Genomic DNA, 23444 nt, shown 5'->3' on the forward strand with positions numbered 1-23444 from the left:
ATGGGTCCTTATAACCAAGGTTACTGTGGCTGTTATCCAGTCTGGCTTATGGGTTAATAAGGTGAGGAATTCATCCTCTGGAAGGCAGGTACATGGATTCAGAGCTATCACACACTAACTGTATGTTTTTGGGGTTACTTTAATAATGGTACCTACTGTGAGAAAATGACACCGGGGGAAACTTTTTCCCAACCTTTTAACCATCTTTTTGGGTCTGCTCCACCAGTATTTGAAGGGTTAAGATCCACTCTAAGTGCTAATGATACCATACAATGGGTGGTGTTGCTGATAGTCCTGTTATATTTAGCACTCAGATAAGGGAAGATTAACTGGATAACCACCCTGACACCTACGCCAGAGACTGGAGATGCTGCTGCTCCAGAGCCTGACCCTGCCCCACAGCCCACCTCAGAAAGGAACCACCCAGACTGGGTGAGGGTTCTGGTTAAGGAGATACGAGAGATGCTGAAGGAGTGCATTTCCCCAGCTGGTGAGAAACCGGCCCTTTGCCTTGAGGAGGGATAGTCTAATAGTACAGCTGTGGAACCCACAGATGTTACAACTGTCCAGGTTCCAGCTGAACCACAAGGGCAGTCATGGTCAGCAGCAGTAGAAACAAGGAGGTCTGAGATGAAAGCAGAGCACCCAGACAGGATAGGAATGGAGGAACCTCACAACCCACAGGGGAGACAGAGGTTGTGATCATCACCGAGTCCCTGACGTACAAAAGCCTCTATAATCTGCACAAAGACATTGTGCAAAGAGGGCATGAGGCTTATACTACCTGGTTACTCTGGGTCTGAGACCTTATGGGTACAGGCATGCAGCTGGACGGTGGTGAGGCAAGGAACTTGGGACCCTTGACCCAGGACTCGGGTATCAATCAGATTTTTGTAAGGGAGCCAGGCTCCCTTTCCCTCTGGGAGTGGCTTTTAATGAGTGTCAGACAAAGGTTTGTCCACAGGGAGAGAATGCAGGAGCACCAGCATAGAATGTGCTGGAAGACCCTTGAGGAAGGGATCCAACAGCTGAGGGAAGTGGCAGTATTGGAGGTACTCTTTGGGAGGGATGGACAGCATGAGAATGACCCTGGCAAGGTCAGGTGCACAGGGCAAATGCTGTGGAGTCTGGCAAATCTTGGGCCATCTCAGTACACCACCTCCATCACGCCCTCATCACTCAGCACACCCATATTGGAAACCTGAATCGCCCTGGGATTTTGGAGATAATTACAAACTGGCCGGAAGGTGAAAACTTTGGTCTTACTGATAAGGAGCAGGTACAAGTGACAAGGGCTGAAGAAGCTCCACCATACAACCAACTACCAGCAGAGGAAACTCGCTATGCTCTTTTCACTGATGGTTCCTGTCACATCATAGGGATGAACCAGAAGTGGAAAGCAGCCGTATGGAGCCCCACACGACACAAGCTACCGAAGGAGAAGGTGGATCAAGCCAGCTCGCTGAGCTCAAGGCCGTTCAGCTGGCTCTGGACATTGCTGAAAGGGAGAAGTGGCCGAAGCTCTACCTTTATACTGATTCATGGATGGTAGCCAATGCTCTGTGGGGCTGGCTGGGAAGGTGGAGAAAGGCCAACTGGCAACATAGAGGAAAACCAAACTGTGATGCTGATATATGGAAAGACATTGCCTCTCGGGTGGATAAACTAACAGTGAAAGTCCATCATGTAGATGCTCATGTCCCCAAAAGTTGGGCTAATAAGGAGCACCAAAACAACGAGCAGGTAGATCAGGCAGCAAAAATAGAGGTGTCAAAGATAGACTTAGATTGGCACCATAAGGGGGAGTTGTTCCTGGCTCGATGGGCTCATGATGCCTCAGGTCATCAGGGCAGAGATGCCACCTACAAGTGGGCACGAGACTGGGGGTGGATCTAACCATGGACAGTGTTTCCCAGGTTATCCATGACTGTGAGACGTGTGCTGCCATCAAACAGGCCAAGAGAGTGAAGCCCCTATGGTATGGTGGGCAGTGGTCCAAGTACAAGTATGGGGAGGCCTGGCAGATTGACTACATCACACTGCCCCAGACACGCCAAGGCAAGCGCTACGTGCTGACCATGGTGGAAGCCACCACTGGATGGCTGGAGACCTCCCCTGTGCCTCACGCCACTGCCTGGAATAGCATCCTGGGCCTGGAAAAGCAAATCCTGTGGAGACATGGCACCCCTGAGAGAATTGAGTCTGACGACACCCATTTCAAGAACAGCCTTATGAACACCTGGGCCAGAGAACATGGTATCGAATGGATCTATCATATTCCCTATCATGCTCCAGCTGCTGACAAAGTTGAACAGTGCAACGGACTCCTTAAGACTACCCTGAAGGCACTCGGTGGGGGAACATTTAGAAACTGGGAAATTAACCTGGCAAAAGCAACCTGGATGGTCAACACCTGACGGTCCGTCAATCGAGCTGGCCCTGCCCAGTCAGAACCCTTACACAGAGTAGAGGGAGATAAGGTCCCTGTGGTACATATTAAAGGTATTTTAGGAAAAAATGTTTAGATTAATCCCACCTCAGGCAAAGACAAACCTATCCGTGGGATTGTTTTTGCTCAAGGACCTGGTTACACTTGGTGGGTAATGCAGACAGATGGGGAAACCCATTCTGTACCACAGGGAGACATGGCCTTAAGTGAGAACTGGGTTTCATTGTGATGCAGATGGAAATAGAATAAGGGGTGGATAATGTCCTGGCTTATAAGATAAGCATGTAAGACAGAAAATGTATGTGAAATTCAGAGGATTAACTGAGGTGAAGAAGTCTCTTTTCCCCCTCCTTTCTCCAAAGTCTGCTCTGTTATCTCCCAGCACCCCTCAAAACCAGCAGGTATGGAAATATCTTAGAGCAGAATATAATGTAAGAAAATTTATGTGAATGTATTAAACATATTTGTACCCCATAAAAACACTTAATTGTGCCAACACATACAAAAAGCAGAGGAGAGAGGCAGCACCAGTGGCTCAATCCTTGGACCCTTGCTCACTGGAAGAGGCTGCTGTGGTGCAGAACATCATGGGCAGACTCAAAGGTCAGCACTTCCTTGTGAAACTTGCTGAGCTGCATCTTGATTTTCTTCAGGTTAGCAGCTGATGCCTTCGTCTTGTACTTCATGGCTTTCAAAAGTTTATCAGCCAGGTAGTGCAGCCAGAGGACGTTGCTGTGTGAGTGGTAGTCAGTCCAGCTGTTGGAGTTCTCCTCTTTCATCAGCCTGTAGATGTCAAACTGGAGGTCCCCAGCGCCTTGGAAGAGCTCCAGGTCCGTGGAGAGGTCACAGAAGACGGTGAGGCCGTCCTTCTCCAGGCGGGACAGCGTGTAGTCGATGATGCTGACGTGGATGCCAGCTGTAGGGATGGAGTGGGTTTCTCCATCCAGCACATACTGAAGCTCTTTCACGTCTGTGCTTTTGACCAGCACGTTCCCCCAGTGCAGGTCCCTGTGCTCGAAGTGCAGCTCCTGCTCTGCGACCGCCAGGGACGCGGTGACCTGGTGCAAAATGCTCCTGGCTGATGCCACCGAGGAGAAGCTGTTCCTCATGCTCTCCAGGTCCCTGCCACCAAACTCAAACTCCAGCACCATGAAGAGCTGCTGGGCCCCAAAAAAGTCTGGCCGGTCGTTTTCTGAGCCTGTTTCTTTGTGGAATTTGTCCCAGGCTTCCAGGAGATACCTGGGATAGGCCCCTTGGACACAGTGCACAGAGTACAGGCTGATGAACCCCACAGTTCTGTTCACAAAGCCCTCAGACAGAAGACTGAGTTCTTTTGAAATTATTACCTCTGGCAGAATCTCTCCAAAGGTCTTCTGAGCTTCACCATTTATTTTTTCAGTCCCCTCAATGGGAATTATCTTTAAGGCCACAGGTCCTCTCTCGCTGTCAATCTGGAACACCTCTCCAAACACCCCTTCTCCAATTTTCTTGCAGTCTTTCATTTTATTTAAAGGAATGCATTCCTCAAAAGCAATGGGCCCATCTTGGTTGCATTCTCCAAACACTTTCTCAGCATCTGTAAGGAGCAGCTCCAGGACAGAGGAGGAATCCCTGGGAGCCAGCAGGACCATGGAGGAAGAATACTGGGAGAAACTCTGAGCTTTACCAGCAGACAGGATGCTTTGGGACTCCGAAAGCTGGGATTTCCCTGAAGGGGTGCAGAGGATGCTGCTGCAAAAAGTCTCATCTGTGGTCACTTTTTTCTTTTTATGGAAGCACAGAGACGCTCGAACTCTAGCCCAAGAATAAGAGTTATTAAGGAGTGAAGAGTCATTGTCTCTGACACCTACAGACATCTCTAAAGTTCCCTTCTGAGCTCGTTTTTGCCTTGACTGGAGCCTGAAAAGGGAGCTGTTGGGCCGCTGCTGCCTCTTGTTCTTAGGCCTTCTTGGGCGGAGCCTGCTGTGCCCGCCCCAGCGGCTGGCACTGAAGCCACTGATACAGGCTTTCCTGCAGGCACTGCCCTCCCCGGGGACACCCTTGGTCCTTTTGTGTTTGCTCTCCAAGATTCCTTGGCGGCTCACGGGAGATCCCGGCTGCAGGCAGACAGGTTGAACATCAGCCTGATTGTCGCGTTTCAGGCTTTTCAATGTCATTGACACTTCTAGAGGGTCCAGCACCACCACTGGCACAAGCTGGAAGTACTTGGCCAGGCCTCTCTGACAGCTCGAGCCTCTTTTGGCTGACTCTCTGGTGAGATGACACGGACCCTCACAGGGCTCCCCACGAGTGCCACTGTCACGGGGCGCAGGGGGCTGTGGCTCACCCTCCACGGGCAGCAGCGCTTCCCGAGTGCTTGGGGCTTTCCGCGGGGACGGGGCAGCTTGTACCCAGCGGGATCCCCGCACCGCCGACCTCAGAACACGGCGAGACCCCCGCAGCCCGGGCTGGGGCTCGGAGCTCCGAGCCGAGCCCGGCGCTCGGAACCGCTCAAGCACCTCCTCGCCGGGCGACGGCCGCATCCCGGAGCAGCCCTCAAGCGAGCCGTGGCGCGGCGGGCAGGAATGGCCGAGCCCCGAGCCGCTCTCGATGGTGGTGTTGAGCAGGAGCGGGCTGAGGCGCACGGGCGGGCGGCGGCGGCGGGGCGCGGGGCTGTCGCCGGGCGCCGAGGCGCTGTCGGCGGCGGAGCCGAGCAGCGGCGGGGCGCGGCGGGGCGGCGGGGACCACTGCGGGGTGCTGCACAGCAGCGGCGGCCGCGGCACGCAGAGCGAGCCCTGCCGGCGGCGCGGCGGGGACAGCGAAGGCGGCGGCGACCCCCGGCGCTCCTCTGTGCGGGGCTCTTTGCTCTGACCCCACTTCCTCTTCTTCCCCGCCGGCTCACGGTTCTCCTTTCCCCGGCCGCGGGTCTCCTGTGCCCGCCCCCGCTTCTCCGGCCTCCGGTTGTCCTTCCCCGCCGCTCCCCGGCTCTCCTTCCGGCGGCTCCGCAGCCGCTGGGCCCATCGGGCGCGCTTACCCCGACCGGGCAGCGGCGGCTGGGCGGGCGGCAAGTACTCGGGGTCGCCCGAGAGGCTGGAGTCGGCGCTGGAAGCGGACAGGGCGCTGGAGGCGGCGGAGCTGGAGCTGAAGAGGTGCCTGCGGTCCTGCGGCGGCGAGACCCAGGGCTCGGGCCGCGGCAGGCGGCGCAGGTTGCCGTCGCGGCGCGAGTAGGTGCGGAGCAGCCGCGGCCGCTGCGCCATGGCGGAGCCGGGCGCGCACGGAGGCCGCCCGCCTCCCGTTCGAACGGGTATCGCGAGAACGCGCGAGAACGCGCGAGAGCGGCCGCCCCGCCCGCGGGGCGGGGGGCGTGGCCTGGGCGCGTCCCGTGGGCGTGGCCACGCCCACGGGACGCGCCCAGGCCACGCCCCCCGCCCCGAATTATTAAAAACATCTGGATATTGATCTAGTATCGATATCCAGCTGTGACGGACAAACACTCTCTAACGGTGTGTGGGATACCTCCCGAATACACAGAGCAGCTTCCAGCTGATTACAGCGCCCTTTTATCCATACGAATATTGAATACCCAAAATGCAAACACATGTTCATCGTTTTGGTCCATCCCATTGCTCGCCTCGTATGCTAATTACTCCAAAATCTATTGAGCATGCGTGGTTTGTTCCTAGAAATGGGTTGGTGTCGCTTTCATGGGGAGGGGTCCCAAAATGAGGAAGTCAATGAAGTCTTCCTCGTTCTGACCTTTCTACCTTTTCAATGCAAATATGACAAATGAACTCTTGGTAGAACTCCCATTCCTTGTCTTCAATTGGTTTCGGAACGGAAGAGGCCCACAATGGTCTTATGTTCCTAACAGCTATATATTTACAATAACGTGCCAATATCTGTCACCTACGTTGGACAGTGTGTCCCCAGCCTGAACCAACAGAAAAATGCCAACACCACAGTGAAACATGGAGGGCATGAAGAAGGAGAAAAAGGACAAGGCACACCCAATTTCCTCCATCTCGTCCCCTTGGAACCCCTTATCTAGAATCCTAAAATTCTGCTTTTGCACCCATGCCACATTAATTATTACTTATATCAAACAGTCAGAGCCTGTAATTCATGTTATAAGATTGAAAACTCTTTTGCATGGACAGAGATCACAGACAGTGCCTCTGGGGGCTCTGTCCAGAGACACTGTCTGTGATCTCTGTCCATGGGTTCCTGACCCCTGCCAGGGCAGCCAGAGGGAAACCATGGATTCCCAAAAGTGGACACCGGGAGGATGTGGATGTCCCAAGCCTGGCAGCGTTCAACGGCAGCTTGGATAAACCTGGGATAAGGGGACGTGTCCCTGCACATGGCAGAGAGGTGGGGAATAGATGATCTTTAAGGTCCCTTCCAAGCCCAGCATTCTGGGATTCTATGTATTCTATACATGGGTAAAAAATCCGATTTATTTCAGGTATTCCCACCTCGTGGGGTGAGCTGTAAAGCCCCGCAGGTTTCCGTGTCACTGTCGCAGCTGCCACTCGGGTTGTGGGCAGGGGACGCAGCTTGGTGGCAGCACAGCACCGGGTTCTTGAGGCGTTGCTGGAAAGCAGCTGGTGGTTTGTTGCTTTCGTTTCTGTTCCACGTTGTTCTTAAAAAGCTTAAAGGGCTGTTCTGCTGATCCCTGGGAAAAAAAAAAAAAAAAAAAAATCAGGGGGAAATAATCTTCAGCAGAGAGCTCCACCTGAAGGAGCAGAAGCTCCCACTGAGGATCACACAGGCAGCCTGGGCTTCCCTGGGGACAGCAACAACTGAGACATCCAGATGGTTTTGCTGAGCACAGAGAAGAAATCAAGTCCCAGAGTTAAATTCTGCACCTTTTGTCCTGCCTCTGAGTTTAGTGAAATCAGCTTTTGACAGTGGGACAGCAGCAGGGGAAGGACATTTGCCACTGCAGAGCAGAAAATATCTAGGGCTCTGTGTGGAACTCTTGTGCTGATGCAGTTAAAGCAGAGGCCTCCTGTTCTTTCAGGGATTTCGTCCTGATGCTCCCCTTTCCTTACTGAACACAGGGAAATCTTTAATTCTTTAATCTGAGAGACTGACCCTGGTGATTTATCAGCTGCAGGTTATCAGTAATTGCAATTTGGAGGGTTTGGGCAAAGAAGATGCCTGGCCAGACCTCGTGTTCTTCCAGTGAAATTATCTCAGGCACCCGTGTGTGGATTCCAAAGAAAGTCAAGGACAGACCCTTGGTAGTGTTCCTTTCTCTGTCTCCTATTTTTGTGGTTGTTTTATTTATTTCTGTCATATTTGGTTGACCATAGACCCCACAGATCTAATGTGTGTTTGTAAGCAGAAGCAGAATAAACAAAGATTTCTCATTCAGAAGAAAAAAGAGTTCCTGTCTCCTTTGGTCTAACTAATATTGCCTGGTGGAAAAACAACAAACAATCCCTCTCCTTTATTTTTCTAGTTTCTTCTCTGAATTAAGCTTCCTTCATTACTTTTGTTGTCCCTCCTGGCTCTCAAGGAGGTCAGCTCTTGCAGTGGGTAATGCTATTTTCCTTTTTAGATGTTTTTTTTTCCTCCTAAATGCATTACAGGGTGCTGTGACTTGTAATTTCCGGCGAGTGCCATCGACCATTTAATTCTTTGCAATCACTGCAGCAGATGCCAAACACATTTGCAGTAATTGGATGGCACTTAAGGGATTAGCCAAGACTGCCAAGACTCAACTCATCCAAACCACAGCTGGATTTTTGTGAGGTTTCCATGGGAGCCTGGCCTTCTAAATTTATTTGCAATCTACATTTTGAATAAAGTGCCCTTTGCAGGAGCCTGGCTGAGTGGCCCTGACTTTGTGGCATGGTTGTGGCACCTCCCTGAGGGACAGAAGATTTGGAAATGCCTCCTTCAGGGTCAAGAGCCACCTGTGTCCAGCCAGGTGAAGGAGCTGGCAGCACTTTGGGGCCAGGTTTGGAGGAGATGAGCTGCTGCAGATCTCCCAGAGGCCCTGGAGCTGCCAGCACGGTTCATGACCTTTCTTTCTGCCTGCTGCAAAGGTGGCAGAGGGTTTGCAGAGCCACAGTTTCCTCCTTTCATCATCGTGGGCCCCCTCACTTAGCCAGCTTTGCATTTCCTCACGGTTTTGTGCCTCCCACAGGAGGACAGGATGTGTTTGGTGATGCTGCTTCAGTCAGGGGTGACACCAGCTGCTCATGGCTTTGTCACACAGCAGGAAGATGCCCAAACTTTGGGTTTCCCTCGGCGTGCTCAGCAGCTGCCAGGTTGGTGTGCAGAGCTGTGGGATGCAGGGACCTACCTGGGTGTTTGCAGGAGAAAGGGAGCTCAGCTCACCAGGAGAAGGCCATCAGTACTTCTTCATTGTAAAGCACGGGGCATTGCTGCCTCAGCTCTTAGATTTTATGTTTTGCACATTCTCTGCTGCTTTACTCTGCAGTTCTGAGCTTCATATGAGGGGATGGTGAGCTCTCTGCACAGAGCAGGGAGACAACACAATTCCTTCTCCAGCTGGGCACCAAGGACAAATGATCCAAATCTCAGCCCAGGAGCACAAACACCTTGGGCTGGAGAGAGAAAAACAAGCAGGGTGGGACTGCCTGGGCTGAAGCTGGAATGGGACAATGAACTCCAATATGCAAATGGAGCAGAACTTATAAAAATGAGAGACCTCATGTCCATTTTATGACCATTTTGGTTCATTTTGGGTGTACCCTGGCTGGGTTCTTGTGCTGCCCAAGGTGGATCCATGGATGCCTTTTAATAAATCCCTACTTTATTCTTTAACTCCTCTAGTCTCTGCTCCAGGTCAGGCCTTGACAAGGCACCAAGGTAAGGCTATCAGAGATGAGCCATGCAGAGCTCTGCTGGGCTCCAGGGCCTGTTTGGCTTTGTTTGGAGGGTAGTTCAATTGTAGCTCCAAAGAGACATTTCCTGTCCTTCTTACAGCGGGCTGAAGGAGCTGAGTGCCACAAAGAGATCGCTGTGGCTCCCCCAGCTGCACACAACTGGATCCAGCTGAGCCCAGCTGGGACACATCAGCCCTGCTGAGCTGGGAGCTGGCCCAGCAGCAGGGTCACGCTGCTTTGGGCACAGCTGAGGGGAGCTCAGGTGCCAGGCTGGAACTTTTCCCTCTGGGGGACAGGGGGAGTAGTTTTGCTGTGGCTGCAAGGAGTGACCAGCTGGTCATTCCAGGAGGAAAAGGTGGGGGGCCACATTCGAGACTTCCTAGCTGTGTCCATGAGAAAGATGAAGGAAGGGGATGAAGGATCCTTCTCAGTCCCTCCATAAAGGAAGGGGATGAAGGATTCTCCTCAGTCTTTCCATAAAGGAAGGGGATGAAGGATCCTCCTCAGTCCCTCCTGTGAAGGAAGGGGATGAAGGATCCTCCTCAGTCTTTCCATAAAGGAAGGGGATGAAGGATCCTCCTCAGCCCTCCCGTGAAGGAAGGGGATGAAGGATTCTCCTCAGTGCTTGCAGCAAGGTAAGAGCTGGCAGAGGTATCAAGCCAGGACCAATTTCATGTCTTTGTGTTACCAGAGAAGTAAATACTGTTCTGTTGGGTGCATTCAAGAGCAGGGTTTCACCTCTAAATTTGTGGTCAATGTGAATACACTTTTTATTAAACCCCTTCAGCTTTCAGGGTTTGATTCAGCATTCTTTTATTTCCCAGTGATGCTTTTATTGTCTGACCTTAGGAGGTGAATTCATTGCAACACAGCACTGCTGGTCCAGCTATCCTTGCACTCAGCCTCTCAGCAGTGTTTTATGTGCATTTTATTAATTTCTCTGACCTGATTCAGTGCCAGCTCCCTCACAGAACAGGGCATGATGGCTTGGTTTCATTAGATGTGCACTATTTTTCCTTCTCCCCTGATCCTCTCCCTCAAGCACTTTCCCTTCTTGGGTTGGGGGAGAGCAGTGGAAAAGTAGATGAGGAGCATTCGGGGCAGACAGGAACGTGTATCCTGGGAGTATGTGTGAATTATGAGAAGGCAATCACTGTCAGCAGTGTGAGGAATTAAATACACGTGTGACATGGCAGGAATGGAAGGGTTAAAAAAGAGAAAGGAGGAGTTTCAGTCGTGGAGGAGAAATCCTCCCTGGGAGAATTCCCAGACTGAGCAAACAGCCCTCGTGGGAATGGAGCAGGACTGGGTTTGGGTTTTTTGGTTTTTTGGTTTTGTGTTTGTTTGGTTGGTTGGTTTTCTGGTTTTGTTTTTGTTTGTTTGTTTGTTTGGTTTTGTTTTTTTTCCTTGGGAAATTCAAGATGTAGAAGTTAAAAAGGGAAAGTCCTTGAAGTGAAGATAGTGAAGATTCAGCCTCTGTCCCTTGAGAAGAACTGAGAGATGCTACATGATTTGCATCTCTAACTGGTGACAATTAGACTTCACTGGGTTTTTGCTATGAACAAAACTCCTCTTGTTTGAACATCCACAAATACTTTGACAAACTTGATTTTCAGGCAAGAAAAAAAAAACAACCAAACCCAAGGCTGTGAAAACCAGGTGATAAAAACAACCCCCATAAGAGCATGCCACAAAGTCCCAGCTAGATTGTTTTTGCAGCTCAGTGCAAGCTAAACTTCTGCAGCAAAAGCATTGTCAGCAAAAATTTGGCTTGTGCTGAGCAGTATTTGAGGCACATTTGATGCAAAAGGAAAGTTTTTATTCCAAAACAGCTTTTCCACTTCTGCCTCTAATGGTGCCTCCAAAACCGCGAGAAAGTATCAGGTTTGCATTATCTTTTTTATTTTCATTTCAATGATCAAACGTGGTTTACGCCTTCAGGCCTCACCTAGAGCAGAACATTTCTCACTCTAGGGATTTTCTTTTTTAACCTTTCTCAGATTAATTGACAGTGTAAATCCTTTCCCAGATTAATTGACCTGGAAAACAACGACAAAGGCTCAGGGCAGAGCTGCTCTGGCAGCCACCAGGTTACAAGGAGGCCACAGGCAGGTTTGTGCTCTAGTTTTGCAGGTGCTGGAGAAAGGTTTCTTTCCCTTTGCAGAGTTAACTCTAGGGATGGCTCTAGGATGAGGGATAAAATGAGCTCTTCATTCCTTATGACGCTGGTTGTTATTCTCTTGTGATTTTAAGAAACTTCATTAAAAACCAGATCCATCTGCTTAAATTTGATATAGAATTTAAGGAGGATGTAAGACAAAATTTTCATAAAGCCTGACATCTTGAGAATGGTTTTCCCAGGGAAGGGATTGGTGCAGGGTAGTTTCTTCATTTTTCTGCCTAACAGAAATAAAAGGAGATACAGGGGCACAGTAATTGTTATTGGCAAAGAGAGGTCAATTACAGGAAATTATATTTCTTGAAATGAGTTTAGCAGTTCCTGGCTGCCTCTGTAATTCCTTGCTGCAGAGAGCTGGGCAGCAGAGGCAGGTGCTGTGTCACTGGCCCTGGCCTGGTGCTCTTGGTCCCTCATGACCCAGGATGGAATTGGGGCAGCTCCAGAAGCCCCATGAAATGGAGATTTTGCTGCTTGGAGGGGAATTTGGGGTGAGGTGAGGCAGGCCTGGCTGGGAGCATCTTGCCCACATTGTTTCCTGACACAAACCCAGGCTGCTCACCCTCTGTGCTTGTTTCCTCACGCCCAGTTCCTGGAAAGCATTGATTTATTCTCAGGCACATGCAGAATTTGTTAGTGAGTTTTTTTACCAGGCAGGTGTTTTGGCCGACATTCCAGGACCCTGGCTCCTATTGCTCGTGCAAACTTTTAAGAAATCCAAAATTTACCCCAATGTAAAGGCTGAAGAAAGGCTTTCATCACTAAGGAATGGTGAGAAAAGCTGTGCCTGGTCCCCTTGGATGCTGCAGCTGAGCTCTGCTCTCTGCTGACAGTGACAGGCAGGGGCAGGGCGGGCATCAGGGAAATGCTGAGCATCCTCTGCCCTTCCAGAGGCTGCTGGGCACTGCCAGGCTGCCCAGGGAATGGGCACAGCCTGCCAGAGCTCCAGGAGTGTTTGGACAGCAGTGCCAGGCACAGGGTGGGATTTTTGGGGTGTCTGTGCAGGGCTGGGAGTTGGGCTGGGCGGTTCTTGTGGGTCCCGTCCAGCTCAGCGCATTCTGTGCCCGTGGGAGCGCGGCTCTGTGCTGCGACAGATTTCATTCTGAGCAGGTCCTGGGGGAAGAGAAGGAAACCTGGAGGGGGAGAGGGGTGAACCAGCTGGAAAGCAGCTCAGGAAGGATGTGACTTAGTGCAGCTGCCGCCTTCTGACTGAGCTGCTGCCGGAGAGCAGCCGAGGGAGGAGGAGGAGGAGGAGGAGGAGGAGGAGATCAGGCTGGTGGGTCAGGTTTCCATGCCCTGCACGTGGGGGTGCTGCGAGCTGTGCCTGCTCCAGCCGCCGAGCGAGCTGGGAGCATGGGGCAGGTGGCTTGGAAGGCTTTATTTCTGTCTCTTTTCGATTATAAAACGGAGAAATACGTCATTGCAAAGAATAAGAAGGTCGGGGTCCTCTACCGAGTGGTGCAGCTCTCCATCCTGGCTTACCTGGTGGGGTAAGAATCACACTCTGCTTCATGTTTTGCCATGATAAAGATGGATTTTGGTGTGATAAAGATGGATTTTGGTGTGATAAAGATGGATTTTGCTGCGATAAAGATAAATTAGGGTACTCTGCACACAGTGACAGCCTGCTGTGCCTCCTGATTGCAATGCAGATCATCAGACAGGTTTACACAGCTGCATTTTTAGTGTCTGATAGGTTATGTCTGATTTGTCACCTGCTAGTGACGGCTAGATTCAGTTCTACCTTTCAGATTAAGGTCGGCTTAAAAATAGACCCAGTGACTATGGCTTTGTACTGCATTATTTATGCCTTTATTTCTATATTTTGTGGGAATGGTGCCAAACCCTACTGCTTGACTCCTCAGGAAAAATGAGCATTAAGAGCCCTGGTGCTGAGGCTCGGGGCACACCTGTGTTTTCTGCACAGCTTTTGACCTGCTCAGGTGCAGATGGGAGGGAAGCAAGCAGAAAATGGGAGATCTCTGTGCTGGAGTGGGCTGCAGCAGCCGGGCTGTGGGGGCTGAGGCAGCAGCAATGTCAGCTGCCTTGCATTCATTCCAGAGCTTGGCTGGGGAACAGCCTGGGCCCTGTTCTGCAGCAGACTGGTCACACTGGTGTGTGATGGGCACGGGGATGGTCCCTGCAGGCTCAGACCTGGAATTATCCAGCCTGTGCTGTCGGTTCTTGAGTTTCGGAGGCTTTTTGGATTGTGACACCTAACTCGCTGTCTGTGCTTCTGGGTGCCTTCACCTTTCCCACACCTCGTTTTTGCACTCATTAAATATAGCAGAGTCATTTTTACGTGCTGGGTGTATTTATAGAAAGCTGTGCAATCCCAGAGCCTACTCCTGGCACGGGCTGCCTGCAGGAGGAATCCTGTGGAGAGCATTGCTGAGGACTAAGGGAGATACAGAGTGCACAGGGAAGGGTTCTTTTCCTCCTTTGGCATCTATTGCCTCCTGCAAACCCTCACTGATGGTCCCTGCAGGGACTCCTTTGTGCCTGGGGCTTACAGGAGCATGTCTCTGTTCACAGGCTGGCTTGGGGTGGGGATCATCAAACCCTTCTGGGCTATTTCTGGGGTGCAGCTGCCATTGCTTCATTGATTCACTGCAGAAAATGCAAGGCTCTGCTTTTGAGCTCTCCTGGGAAAGGAAATCAGCGTTCTTGGGGAAAGGGGTGAAGCAATACACAGAATAAATAAATAGACTCCACAACTTGGGGTAGTTATGAAGTGGGTATGTGTTCTCAACACAAGTGAGATTGCTCTCCAAAATCTTGTGCCCCGAGCCTCAGTCTGACCCACGCTTTTATTTAGAAATCCATATGCAGTACATTGCACAACTTTGCCATGCATGTTCAACCCTTGGCCCTGCCTGTCCTCACCTCATGCTAGATTGGTGGTTTGCCGTGGTGGTCCTGTGGGGTCTCTGGTGGTCTTTTGAGGCTGAAGATCGTGGTCTTCTTCATGGTTGAACTTTTGAACTCTTCCTCTCTGCTTTTGGTCCTTTGGTGCTTATCTGTGTCAGTCTTGATAGGCTTGAAGACAGGAAAGCTTCTTTCTCTGGGTTCTTTGCATCCTGTGGCATTGTTCTTTGTGCAATGAGCTTCAGAAATTTGCATTGTCATATGGCCTTTTGTATTTATGGCAGAGTTTGCTTAAGTAAATGGTTAAAATTCAACACATAACTCTACAAACTAAAATATAACTGTTTAATTCATTTTGTTAACTTAAGTGAATTCCAAAAACCTCTGTTTCAGGGGAAAGTAGGAAAGTTCCCAGGGTGGATGTGAAAAACAAGGGTCACTCTCCTGTAAAAATTTCAAAGTTTAATAATGGACATTAGGAGGAAAATGGCAATAAAGCAAACGGTTCAAACGCTGGGTGCCTGGCATTCCACCAAGAGCACCCTGGCTATTTCAGAAACAACCTTGATATACCATTTCGATTGCATCAGCCTGTTGCATGTTAATAAAAAATTATGCATATTAAAACTTTTCCCCAAAACTAGTCTGCATGTTCCAAGAATTGTCTAGCATGGCTCATGCTCGGGTTTGCCTTTTTGGAGCATGTGTGTTTTTTGGTTGTGGTTTTAATCCATTCTTATCATCACCTACAGTTTTGGGCCTTGGTCCATACTTTGTACTCATGGTAAGTGTTGACAGTTCATGTGTTCACTGAATGTTATCCCAAGCAAGCAGGCATTTTAACACAAGCATACTTATATCAGCTATTTCACTACTCTAACAGAAATAAAAAGTGTATCTTTGACATTATACATATAGCATCCATTTTATTATTTGTGAAAAGCCAATACATCTATTATAATATGTATTTATAACAGTGGGGAGTGTTCATATGCAGGTTTGTCACACGTGGCAGGTGAAGGCTGTGTGCCACCAGTGCTGCTCAGCCCCTGTGGGCAGGAGAGCCCTGAAAAGGGGAGCTGTGCCACAGATTCAGCCTCTTCCTCTCCCAACCTGCCCCAGCACCCTCAGCTTCTTCATGGGTGACTTCTTGTCCTGACAGGTGATATCAGCAGTATTGTGAGGGAGCTGGAAGCATTTCGTTTGAGCCAGAGGTTTTCACCCAGGGAAATGGAACTCCTGCTGCTTGCAGTGGAGAGAAGGAAGCAAAGCCTTTCCCTGGATTGCTTAGCAAGGCAGCAGCTCTCCCAGGGTGCAGCCAGGCTGTTCCCATCACCCTGGCTTACAAAGGAGCTGGATCCAGCTGGGGATGTTCCCTGCAGCTTTCTGCCAGGATCCCCAGCTCAGCTGCAGGGGCTCCATCTCCCAGCCTGGTGCTGACTGTGCTAAAGTGAGAGCTCTGCACTTGTGAAACCAGCCACGCTCTGCCCTGCAACCTGCAAAAACCTCTCTTGTTTTTCCTCTTGAGAAAGACACAGCCCTGCTCTTCCTTTCCCTTTCTGAGGTTGCTGAGTGTAGCACAGATGGAGGCTTTGGTTTCATACCTCATGACCTGTTATTACACATTCCTCCACTGTTGGCAAGCACAGCTTGTGTCCAAGGGTTTAGCCTTTATTAGCAGTTGCAGAGGCTTTGGTGTCATTGGCATGGTTTGATTTGACCTCAGTGTGAATTTCTCTGCCTGACTCGTTCCCTGACCTCCCCTAACGCTGCTGTGTTCACACAGGTGGGTGTTTGTGGTCAAGAAAGGCTACCAGGACACAGACACGTCCCTGCAGAGCTCTGTCATCACCAAGCTGAAAGGGGTGGCCTTCACCAACACCTCGGAGCTGGGGGAGAGGATTTGGGATGTTGCAGACTATGTCATCCCTCCCCAGGTTGGCATCACCCCCTGTGGGTGCTGAAGTGTATCTATCCAGGTCTTCCCTGTGAATTAGCAGGAGCTGGGATACAGGAATGTGGTGCTGGAAGGGGTTTTCTGCTGTGAGTTTTTTATTTGAGATGCCGGGGGTGCTCTGCCTCCCCCCAGGACCGTGGGCTGGCTCTCATGGTTGTGAGTGCACCCACAGTGTGAGGGAATTCATCCAAACAAATATCCACACAAAAGGTGATGTTTTATCTCAGCCTGAAAAGCTGTGGGGAGAGGGGGTTGTTCTCTTCTGAACAAAGCTTCCTGCTTTAAAAGTAAACCAAGTTTTCTAACTCTTTGTTTATTGCAGGGTGAAAGCGTCTTCTTTGTCATGACAAATCTGATTGTGACCCCAAACCAGAGACAAGCCGTGTGTCCTGAGGTAGGAAGAACTGAGCCCCTTGACCCCCAGACCCCTGCAAAACCGGGGATAAGAACTGACAGAGGACACTTCTGGAGCAACAAAGAAAGGAAGGATGAAAGACAAGTATTTTTTCCTGTAGTGTAAAAGTTCACTTGGGAAATTACTGTAAACGTGGGAGGCTCAGCTGTCTTAATTTCCAGAAGCACTGATCATGCAGAGCCTTCCTGACTTTAAGTGGTGTTGAATTTCTGCCCAGCTGGAAATGGGACCAGGCAGTGATTGCTCAGGGTTAGAAAAGGCCCCGGGAAAACAAATTTGATGTGACTTGGGGTAGTTATGGGGAGAGGAGACTTTTTAAGAGCCCCATCCTGGAAATGCTGAACATGCAGGCTCTCGTTACCTCCCAGACACAGGGTGGTTGCCCAGCACCTTCCAGAACATGCCCTGAAAGCATGAGGTGCTTGTGGCATGTGGAATATCCTCTGTGGAGATGTCTGGAGTGGGCTGGGGCTCGGGGAGGAAGCTGTGCTGTGCAGGGAGAGCTTTGTCCATGGAGCAGAAGGATTTTCCATGTCACACCGGGGGCACAGCTGGCTTGCTCAGGGCACTGCTCTCCTCTGGTGGCCGAGCAGCCGGGACAGGGGCACATTTGGGCACGAGAACTTTGTGGCTTAGATCCAAGGTAGGGTTATCTTAAAGCAAAATGGGCTCCTGCCTGGTTTTGCTGAGTACTAATGTTGGTTTTTTTAAGTCTGCCCCTCTCCAGACTGAGCAGAACCCAAACCTGGGAGGGTGTGGCTGAATGCTGGTGCTTCTGGTGGTGGGATATGTTTGCATGACCCCCATTTACCACTTCAGCTGTGTGGTTTTAGTGCTCACACAGAATCTGCCCCATGTCAGCAGAAATTTCTCTGGCTCTGGTGTCCTTTTTGTCACTTGTGTCCTTTTCCCCTCTGCAGAGTGCCAACATTCCTGATGCCCTGTGTGACAAGGACACGGACTGCCTGGAAGGGGAAGCAGTGGTGGCTGGCAATGGTAAGACATGTCCCTGTCTGTGTTGTGTCTGGTGGTCTTCAGAGCCCTCAGCCCGGGTACACCCCCAAATCTCTGATTACAGAGAGCACCAAGGCCTTTCTTTCCTTTCATCTCTTTTCTTAAGATCCCTGCCTTGCTTACAGCTCTGTGGTAGCTGGGCCAGGGAACCCTGGGCTGCTCAGAGACACAACAAGAGGGCGTTTGTTCCAGCTGAGAGGCCCTTTCAGCAGGGAGGAGAGGGAAAATCCTCTGTTTTCACATGCCCTGTGGGCAAGGAGAGGAGGTGACTGCTCGGTGTGACCTTTTCTGTGATGTCTGCTCACAGGGGTTAAGACTGGCCGTTGTTTGAAAGACAAGGGCAGCACCAGAGGGACTTGTGAGATACTGGCCTGGTGCCCAGTGGAGAAAAGATCCAAGCCCAAGTACGTGTCTTATTTCCAAGCTTGAGTTGCTTGGCTTGTGTGTCACCCAGGGCAGTTCCTGTGTCCCTCTGCTTGGGTGCTTGCTGGAATGTTGGCTGATCAGTGCAGGAGGGGGCTCTGCAAGGCTCTCCTGGCAGGACTGGCCCTCTGCTCCCCCTGCTTCCCTCCCTGGCTGCTCCCAGCTCTCGGGGTGTCTCTGGACCTGCACGCTCCTCACCAACCCCTTGCTGGCACTGTGGGGGAAGTGGCACAGCTGGCCTGGTGCCATCCAACCTATTGGATGAAGCTGCTTCTGAAATGGCAATTCAAAATTTCACACGTGGGCCGGGGACAAAGACAGAGAACAAACCCTTCTCTTCCAGGAAACCACTGCTGGGCAGTGCAGAAAACTTCACTGTTTACATCAAGAACTCCATTCGCTTCCCCAAGTTTAAGTTCTCCAAGTAAGTGCCACAGGTTCCTGAGCTGCTCCTGCTCAATAGATATTCCCTCTCCTCCAGAAAAATAAAGTGCCTGGACAAGGCTGACAAAAAATGAAAATTTAACAAATATGTTTGCCTTTGCTGCTGCAATGTGAACAAACTAAAGCAGCGCAGAAATGTGCACGTTCTGGTTCTTGTCCTGGGCTCAGATAGGCTTTTCTAGAGTTCTTTTGTTTTCCCTTGAGACAAGCAGATGGCCCTGGAGCAGTTTGGCAATCTGTTCTGTGTGAGCCCTTTCTTGAGCCCAGATTCAGCTGGCCAAATCATTTTCTGGCCAGGAGGTCATTTCTGGGGGAGAGACTGCTTTCCCCAGGCCAGCAGCAGAGACACTCACAGGGTGACAAGGCTGCCGTGCACAGAGGGTGTTGGAGAAGCCTCTTGTCTCTGCAGTCCTGCTGCAGGCTCTGAAGACAAGGAAAGAGGGAGCCAAGGTGGATTTCCCTGTTTCCTACATGCAGGATGAATGTGCTGGCAACTGACAACGAGTCCTACCTGAAGACCTGTCGGTACAGCCAGGAGCATCCCTACTGCCCCATCTTCGTGCTGGGGAACATCGTCCGCTGGGCTGGGGGCAACTTCCAGGAAATGGCCTCGGAGGTAGGAGGGTCCCCAGGGCTCGTGGGTGATCCCAGCTGGCTCACTGCTCACTGGGAGGCTCTGAGGAGTCACTGCCCAGGGAGCTGCCTCCTGCCCAGGCTGCACTGCAGAGGTACCAATGCTTAAAGTCAGGCTGGTTCCATTTATCCTGACCCCAGGGAATGGGGGTCCTCTCAAAAAGCTGGTTGGGTCAGTTATTTCTATTCAAGGCTGCCCAAACTGCTGCTCTGCCAGCAGGGATTCTTCATTTAATTTCAACATTACCACACGATTGGTTTAAAGCCAGAACTCTGTAAATCCACCCCGGCATAAAAGTCTTCCCCACTGAAGTGTAGAATGGAATGAAATTAATGTCCTGGGATGAGAAACTTCTGGATACCAGCACAGAGAGAAGTGGGGTTGTAGAGTAGTAACAGGATTAATGTCACACACCTGAACTCAGCCCAGGCAGGAGTGTGTGCCCCTTGTTTGACCAGAAGTGCAGCTGTTTCTTGCCCCTGGGGAAAGCCTGCCCAAGGGTCTGACAAATTTGAAGACACTTTAACTGAACTAAGCTTAAACAACTCACCCTGTCTCTCTCTTTTAAGGGTGGTGTGATAGGAATTCAGATTGAATGGAACTGTGATCTTGATAAAGCCCCTTCTGAATGTAATCCTCACTATTCTTTTAGCCGGCTGGATAACAAGTCTGCAGAAACCTCCATCTCTTCTGGGTACAACTTCAGGTGGGTACAGAGGAGGGCACAATGCAGTACCACAGCTGGGCTGGGCTGCTTGGACTGGCAGGTGCTGAGTTTGGCAGTGAGTGGCACCAGCCTGTGCCAGGCACTGCTGCAGCCGAGCTCAGAGCGCTGCAGAGGAGGGAGGGAGGTAGGGAGTGCTCCTGGCAGGCTAAAGTTGGCTTTGATGAGGGAACAGATCTCTTTGAAGGGATGAGAGGCTTCAGAGGGGCAGGTGGAATTAAAGGCAGCACTGTTGTATTCCAGGTTTGCCAAGTATTACCGGGATGCTGAGGGGGTCGACTACCGGACGCTCATTAAAGCGTACGGAATCCGCTTCGATGTGATGGTGAATGGCAAGGTGAGAGCCAGGTCAGGATGTCCCAGAGCCTGCAGAGAAAGGAAGTGGGGGGAGGCAGCTCTGCGAGGAGGACAGCCTCTCTGGCTTGTTGTAGAAAGGGCTTTTCCCATCCATCCATGTGGAGCTAATCCCCATGTGAGAGAGATCACCTGTAGTGCAGCTAAGCCTGCACCTCCTCTACTTAAAACCAGGCTCATGTAAAGCCTTAACAGAAATAAATGTGCCCCAGAGGCTTGTTTTCCATGTGCAAGCACTGCAGAGAGAAAAAGCCTAATCCAGGGATGATGCAAGCTCAGAAATGCAGTTAGGGACAGTCAGATCTAAGACACAGAGACCTTCAGCCTCCACTGCAAATCCCCTGTGGTTGTGCCTGGGAACAAAACGCACCCAGGGGCAGCAGCAGCTTCCCCAGTGCAGTACCACACCCTTGAGTTTGTTTTGTGGGTTGTTCTCTCAGTGGTGACTTCATGACCTTTGTTCTTCCAGGCAGGGAAATTTAACATCATTCCCACCATTATCAATATCAGCTCGGGGCTGGCACTCATGGGAGCTGTAAGTGAATGTTTTATCTCAAAGTAACCCCAAGGGACCCACACCCCAAATAGGATGGGGGGTTTAAACCTTCTCCAGCAGAATCTTTACTACTCAGCCAGGTGTGTGTCTATGTCCTCCTTCCTTCAGTGCCTGGTTCTTTCTTAATAAACCTAGTAGTCTAAACACCCCCACAATCTGTATATTACATATACATACTCTGGAAAATGCATGGACAATGAAGGCAAACACAGTTTCTACAAGTTATCCTTTCATTCATGCTCATTTCTAATGAGTTCAGAATACTTCCTCTTCCTTTCAAAGATAAACCACAAGTTTTTTTCCCTTTGCAGGGAGCTTTCTTTTGTGACCTGGTGCTGCTATATTTGATCAAGAAGAGTAACTTTTATCGAGGCAAAAAGTATGAGGAAGTCAAGTAAGTGGGCCTGGTTTTGTGTTAAAAATCATGGCTTTTTGTTAAGACTGATAGAAATAGGAGGACATACAGGAGCACAGTTCCAGGGAAATATATTCTTCCAAATTATTTTGGCCAAGTTATTGGCTTCCTCTGTAATTCCTTGCTGCAATGAGCTGGGAGGAAAGGCAGCTGCTGTGTCAGGGTTGGACTGGCAATGGCCTCGTGAAACTGAGATGTGGAGGGGCTTTTGGGGTAAGGTGAGACAGGCCTGGCTGGGAACATTTTTGCCTCCTGAAACAAACCCAGGCTGCTCATCCTGTCCTTGTGCCTGTTTGCCCAGGTCCAGCTCCAGGAAGTCCTTGTCGAGCCCTACGCTGAACGGGAATCAGAGCCCAGAGCAGCTCGGCGAGCTCTAGGCACAGCAGTGGCTCTGCCAGCTGGACTCCTGCTCCAGGAAATCCACACTGGTGTGGCACCACACCAGCACTGGGAGGTGGATGTACCCCAGGTCAGGCCTACTATGATCAGGATTCCCAGAGGACAAAACCTTCTTTAAAGACTGTCTTTCTTCCCAGAGATTTCTCTGGTAGCCTGAGCTTGCAACGTGTTGTCACTATGGATTTATAAAAGGATTTTTATAAAAGGACAAAGAAGGCACAAAAATGAATGTTTTTATATCCACTGATAGATATATCTGTACTTATGCCAGTAGCCAGCATTGTCCTGTGGCTGTGCTTTGCTTCCACGTGGAGAAAAGCTGTGATGGGAGCACTTTGGGAAGGGCTGAAGCTGAAACCCAACCTGTTTCCTGCTCTGCTGCCCTGGCAGCCACTGCCTCCAGCTCCTGCCTGGGTGATGTGACATCCGTTGTGAAGCAGCAGGACTGCTCTGCTCAGGAAGTGCAGGGAAATGTGGCATTGGAGCAGCTCTTGGGGCTGGGAAGGGGCTGTGATCCTGCAGGGCCTGAGGCAGGGGGGCCCTGGAAGCACCTGCACAGCTTCTGCCTCCTTCCTTCAGTGCCTGGTTTCATTTGCTCGGGACTGTCCTTGCTGTGTCACTGCCTGATTCTGTGGTGGCAGAGCTGGATGGACACTCAGTGCCTCTGTTTCTCACAGCACCCTGGGCTGTGCTGCACACTGAGAAGGGCAGCTGTGCCAGGGACATGGGCTGGGCCAACCTCCTCCAAATACACCAACAGCAGGGAAGTTAGAACATATCTGCCTGCTACTTCAACACCAGTGACCTCCAGGAAATACAAGTGCTTGTCTCTCAGCAGCATCAGTCTCCTTGCAGCCTATTTTGTCCATTTATCTCATGTGGGGAGGTGAATAATCTCAGAAAAGGGCTTAAGGAATATGATTGTGTTCTGTACATGCTGCCCCATCACCACTGTGAGCTGTCCTGATAAAGATTAAATGTTTTTGTGCATGCTTTGAATACCAAAAGTTACAGGGCTCCTTCTGCAGTGTCTGAGGGTGGCATCAGGGAGCTGCTGCCATCGAGCGTCTGCACAAATGGCACCAGCAGCTGCACCCAGCTCTGCTGTAACTTATTTAAAGTCGTTACTCTGAGGTACAGGTTCATCCTAAATTAAAGTTCACCTGTTAGCAGTGGCAAACTCTGAACCCAGCCACTGACAGCAAACCCCACCCAGTCTAGGTCCCCACCTCTGCTTCTGTGTAGCGAGCAAAAAATGGGGCTAGAAAATAGAATTAAACAGTGGAGTTCATTTAGGTTAAGCTGTATACCTTTGGTGCTCTGATCTCATCCAAAACCTTCTCTCCATGTCAGAAGTCTCTCTTCAAGGCAAACACAAGTCACCATGTGGGGAACTGCACAAGAGTTACCACCAGGCTTTTGACTGTTAGGGTTAATTAAAACTCTGTGTTTCACCATCTAGAAGTTGTGTAATTTCTAGATGGTGAAACACATGAAGAACCCCCCCATGTGACATCAGGGCCTGGCACAACTCCTGGCACCCAAGCAGCTCCTCCTGATGTGCAGAGCTGACTGTGCTCTGCTGAAACCATTGTTTTAACTTGCCAAAACATCCTCCTGTGAGATGACCAAAGCTATTTCCTGAATCTAAGTCTCCAGGCCCCCCAGATCCCCTAGAGTGTTTCCTTTCTTTAGACTCTGTAACACAACTCCTACAAGCCCTGCTGTTAATAAAACATAACCAGAGTCCTTCTCAGGACTTGTTTCTTGACTT

At 50.5% G+C, this 23444-nt stretch overlaps 2 protein-coding genes across 9 annotated transcripts; one reads left to right on the top strand and one right to left on the bottom strand.

The window, feature by feature from the left end:
- Window positions 1-3003: 3003 nt before the first annotated feature.
- On the bottom strand, window positions 3004-5685 carry HASPIN (histone H3 associated protein kinase). The gene has a single exon (XM_021524970.3). The coding sequence runs from the start codon at window positions 5683-5685 to the stop codon at window positions 3004-3006; it is 2682 nt and encodes an 893-aa protein (XP_021380645.2).
- Window positions 5686-12520: 6835 nt separating this feature from the next.
- Window positions 12521-23426, top strand: P2RX5 (purinergic receptor P2X 5). 8 transcript variants are annotated; one of them, XM_021524921.3, is made up of 12 exons: window positions 12521-12957; window positions 16122-16272; window positions 16615-16791; window positions 17628-17703; window positions 18029-18125; window positions 18488-18568; window positions 19066-19204; window positions 19792-19928; window positions 20190-20283; window positions 20770-20835; window positions 21168-21250; window positions 21573-23426. In XM_021524921.3, the coding sequence occupies exons 1-12, from the start codon at window positions 12821-12823 to the stop codon at window positions 21646-21648; spliced, it is 1314 nt and encodes a 437-aa protein (XP_021380596.1). In that variant the 5' UTR covers window positions 12521-12820; the 3' UTR covers window positions 21649-23426. The 8 variants fall into 8 exon arrangements, with proteins under 8 accessions (XP_021380596.1, XP_021380599.1, XP_077643668.1 ...); XM_021524924.3 differs by having other exon boundaries at window positions 16615-16686; XM_077787542.1 differs by lacking the exon at window positions 20770-20835.
- The last annotated feature ends 18 nt before the right edge of the window (window positions 23427-23444 follow it).

Source organism: Lonchura striata, chromosome 20, assembly GCF_046129695.1.
Source record: "Lonchura striata isolate bLonStr1 chromosome 20, bLonStr1.mat, whole genome shotgun sequence".
Lineage (NCBI taxonomy): Eukaryota > Metazoa > Chordata > Aves > Passeriformes > Estrildidae > Lonchura > Lonchura striata.

Bases quoted from the DNA above. Each gene is read 5' to 3' on its own strand.
- P2RX5 (XM_021524921.3), top strand. From the start codon at position 12,821: ATGGGGCAGGTGGCTTGGAAGGCTTTATTTCTGTCTCTTTTCGATTAT. The intron at 17,704-18,028 runs GTAAGACATGTC...GTCTGCTCACAG, and splicing joins AGCAGTGGTGGCTGGCAATG to GGGTTAAGACTGGCCGTTGT. The intron at 18,126-18,487 runs GTACGTGTCTTA...CTTCTCTTCCAG, and splicing joins GAGAAAAGATCCAAGCCCAA to GAAACCACTGCTGGGCAGTG.
- HASPIN (XM_021524970.3), bottom strand. From the start codon at position 5,685: ATGGCGCAGCGGCCGCGGCTGCTCCGCACCTACTCGCGCCGCGACGGC.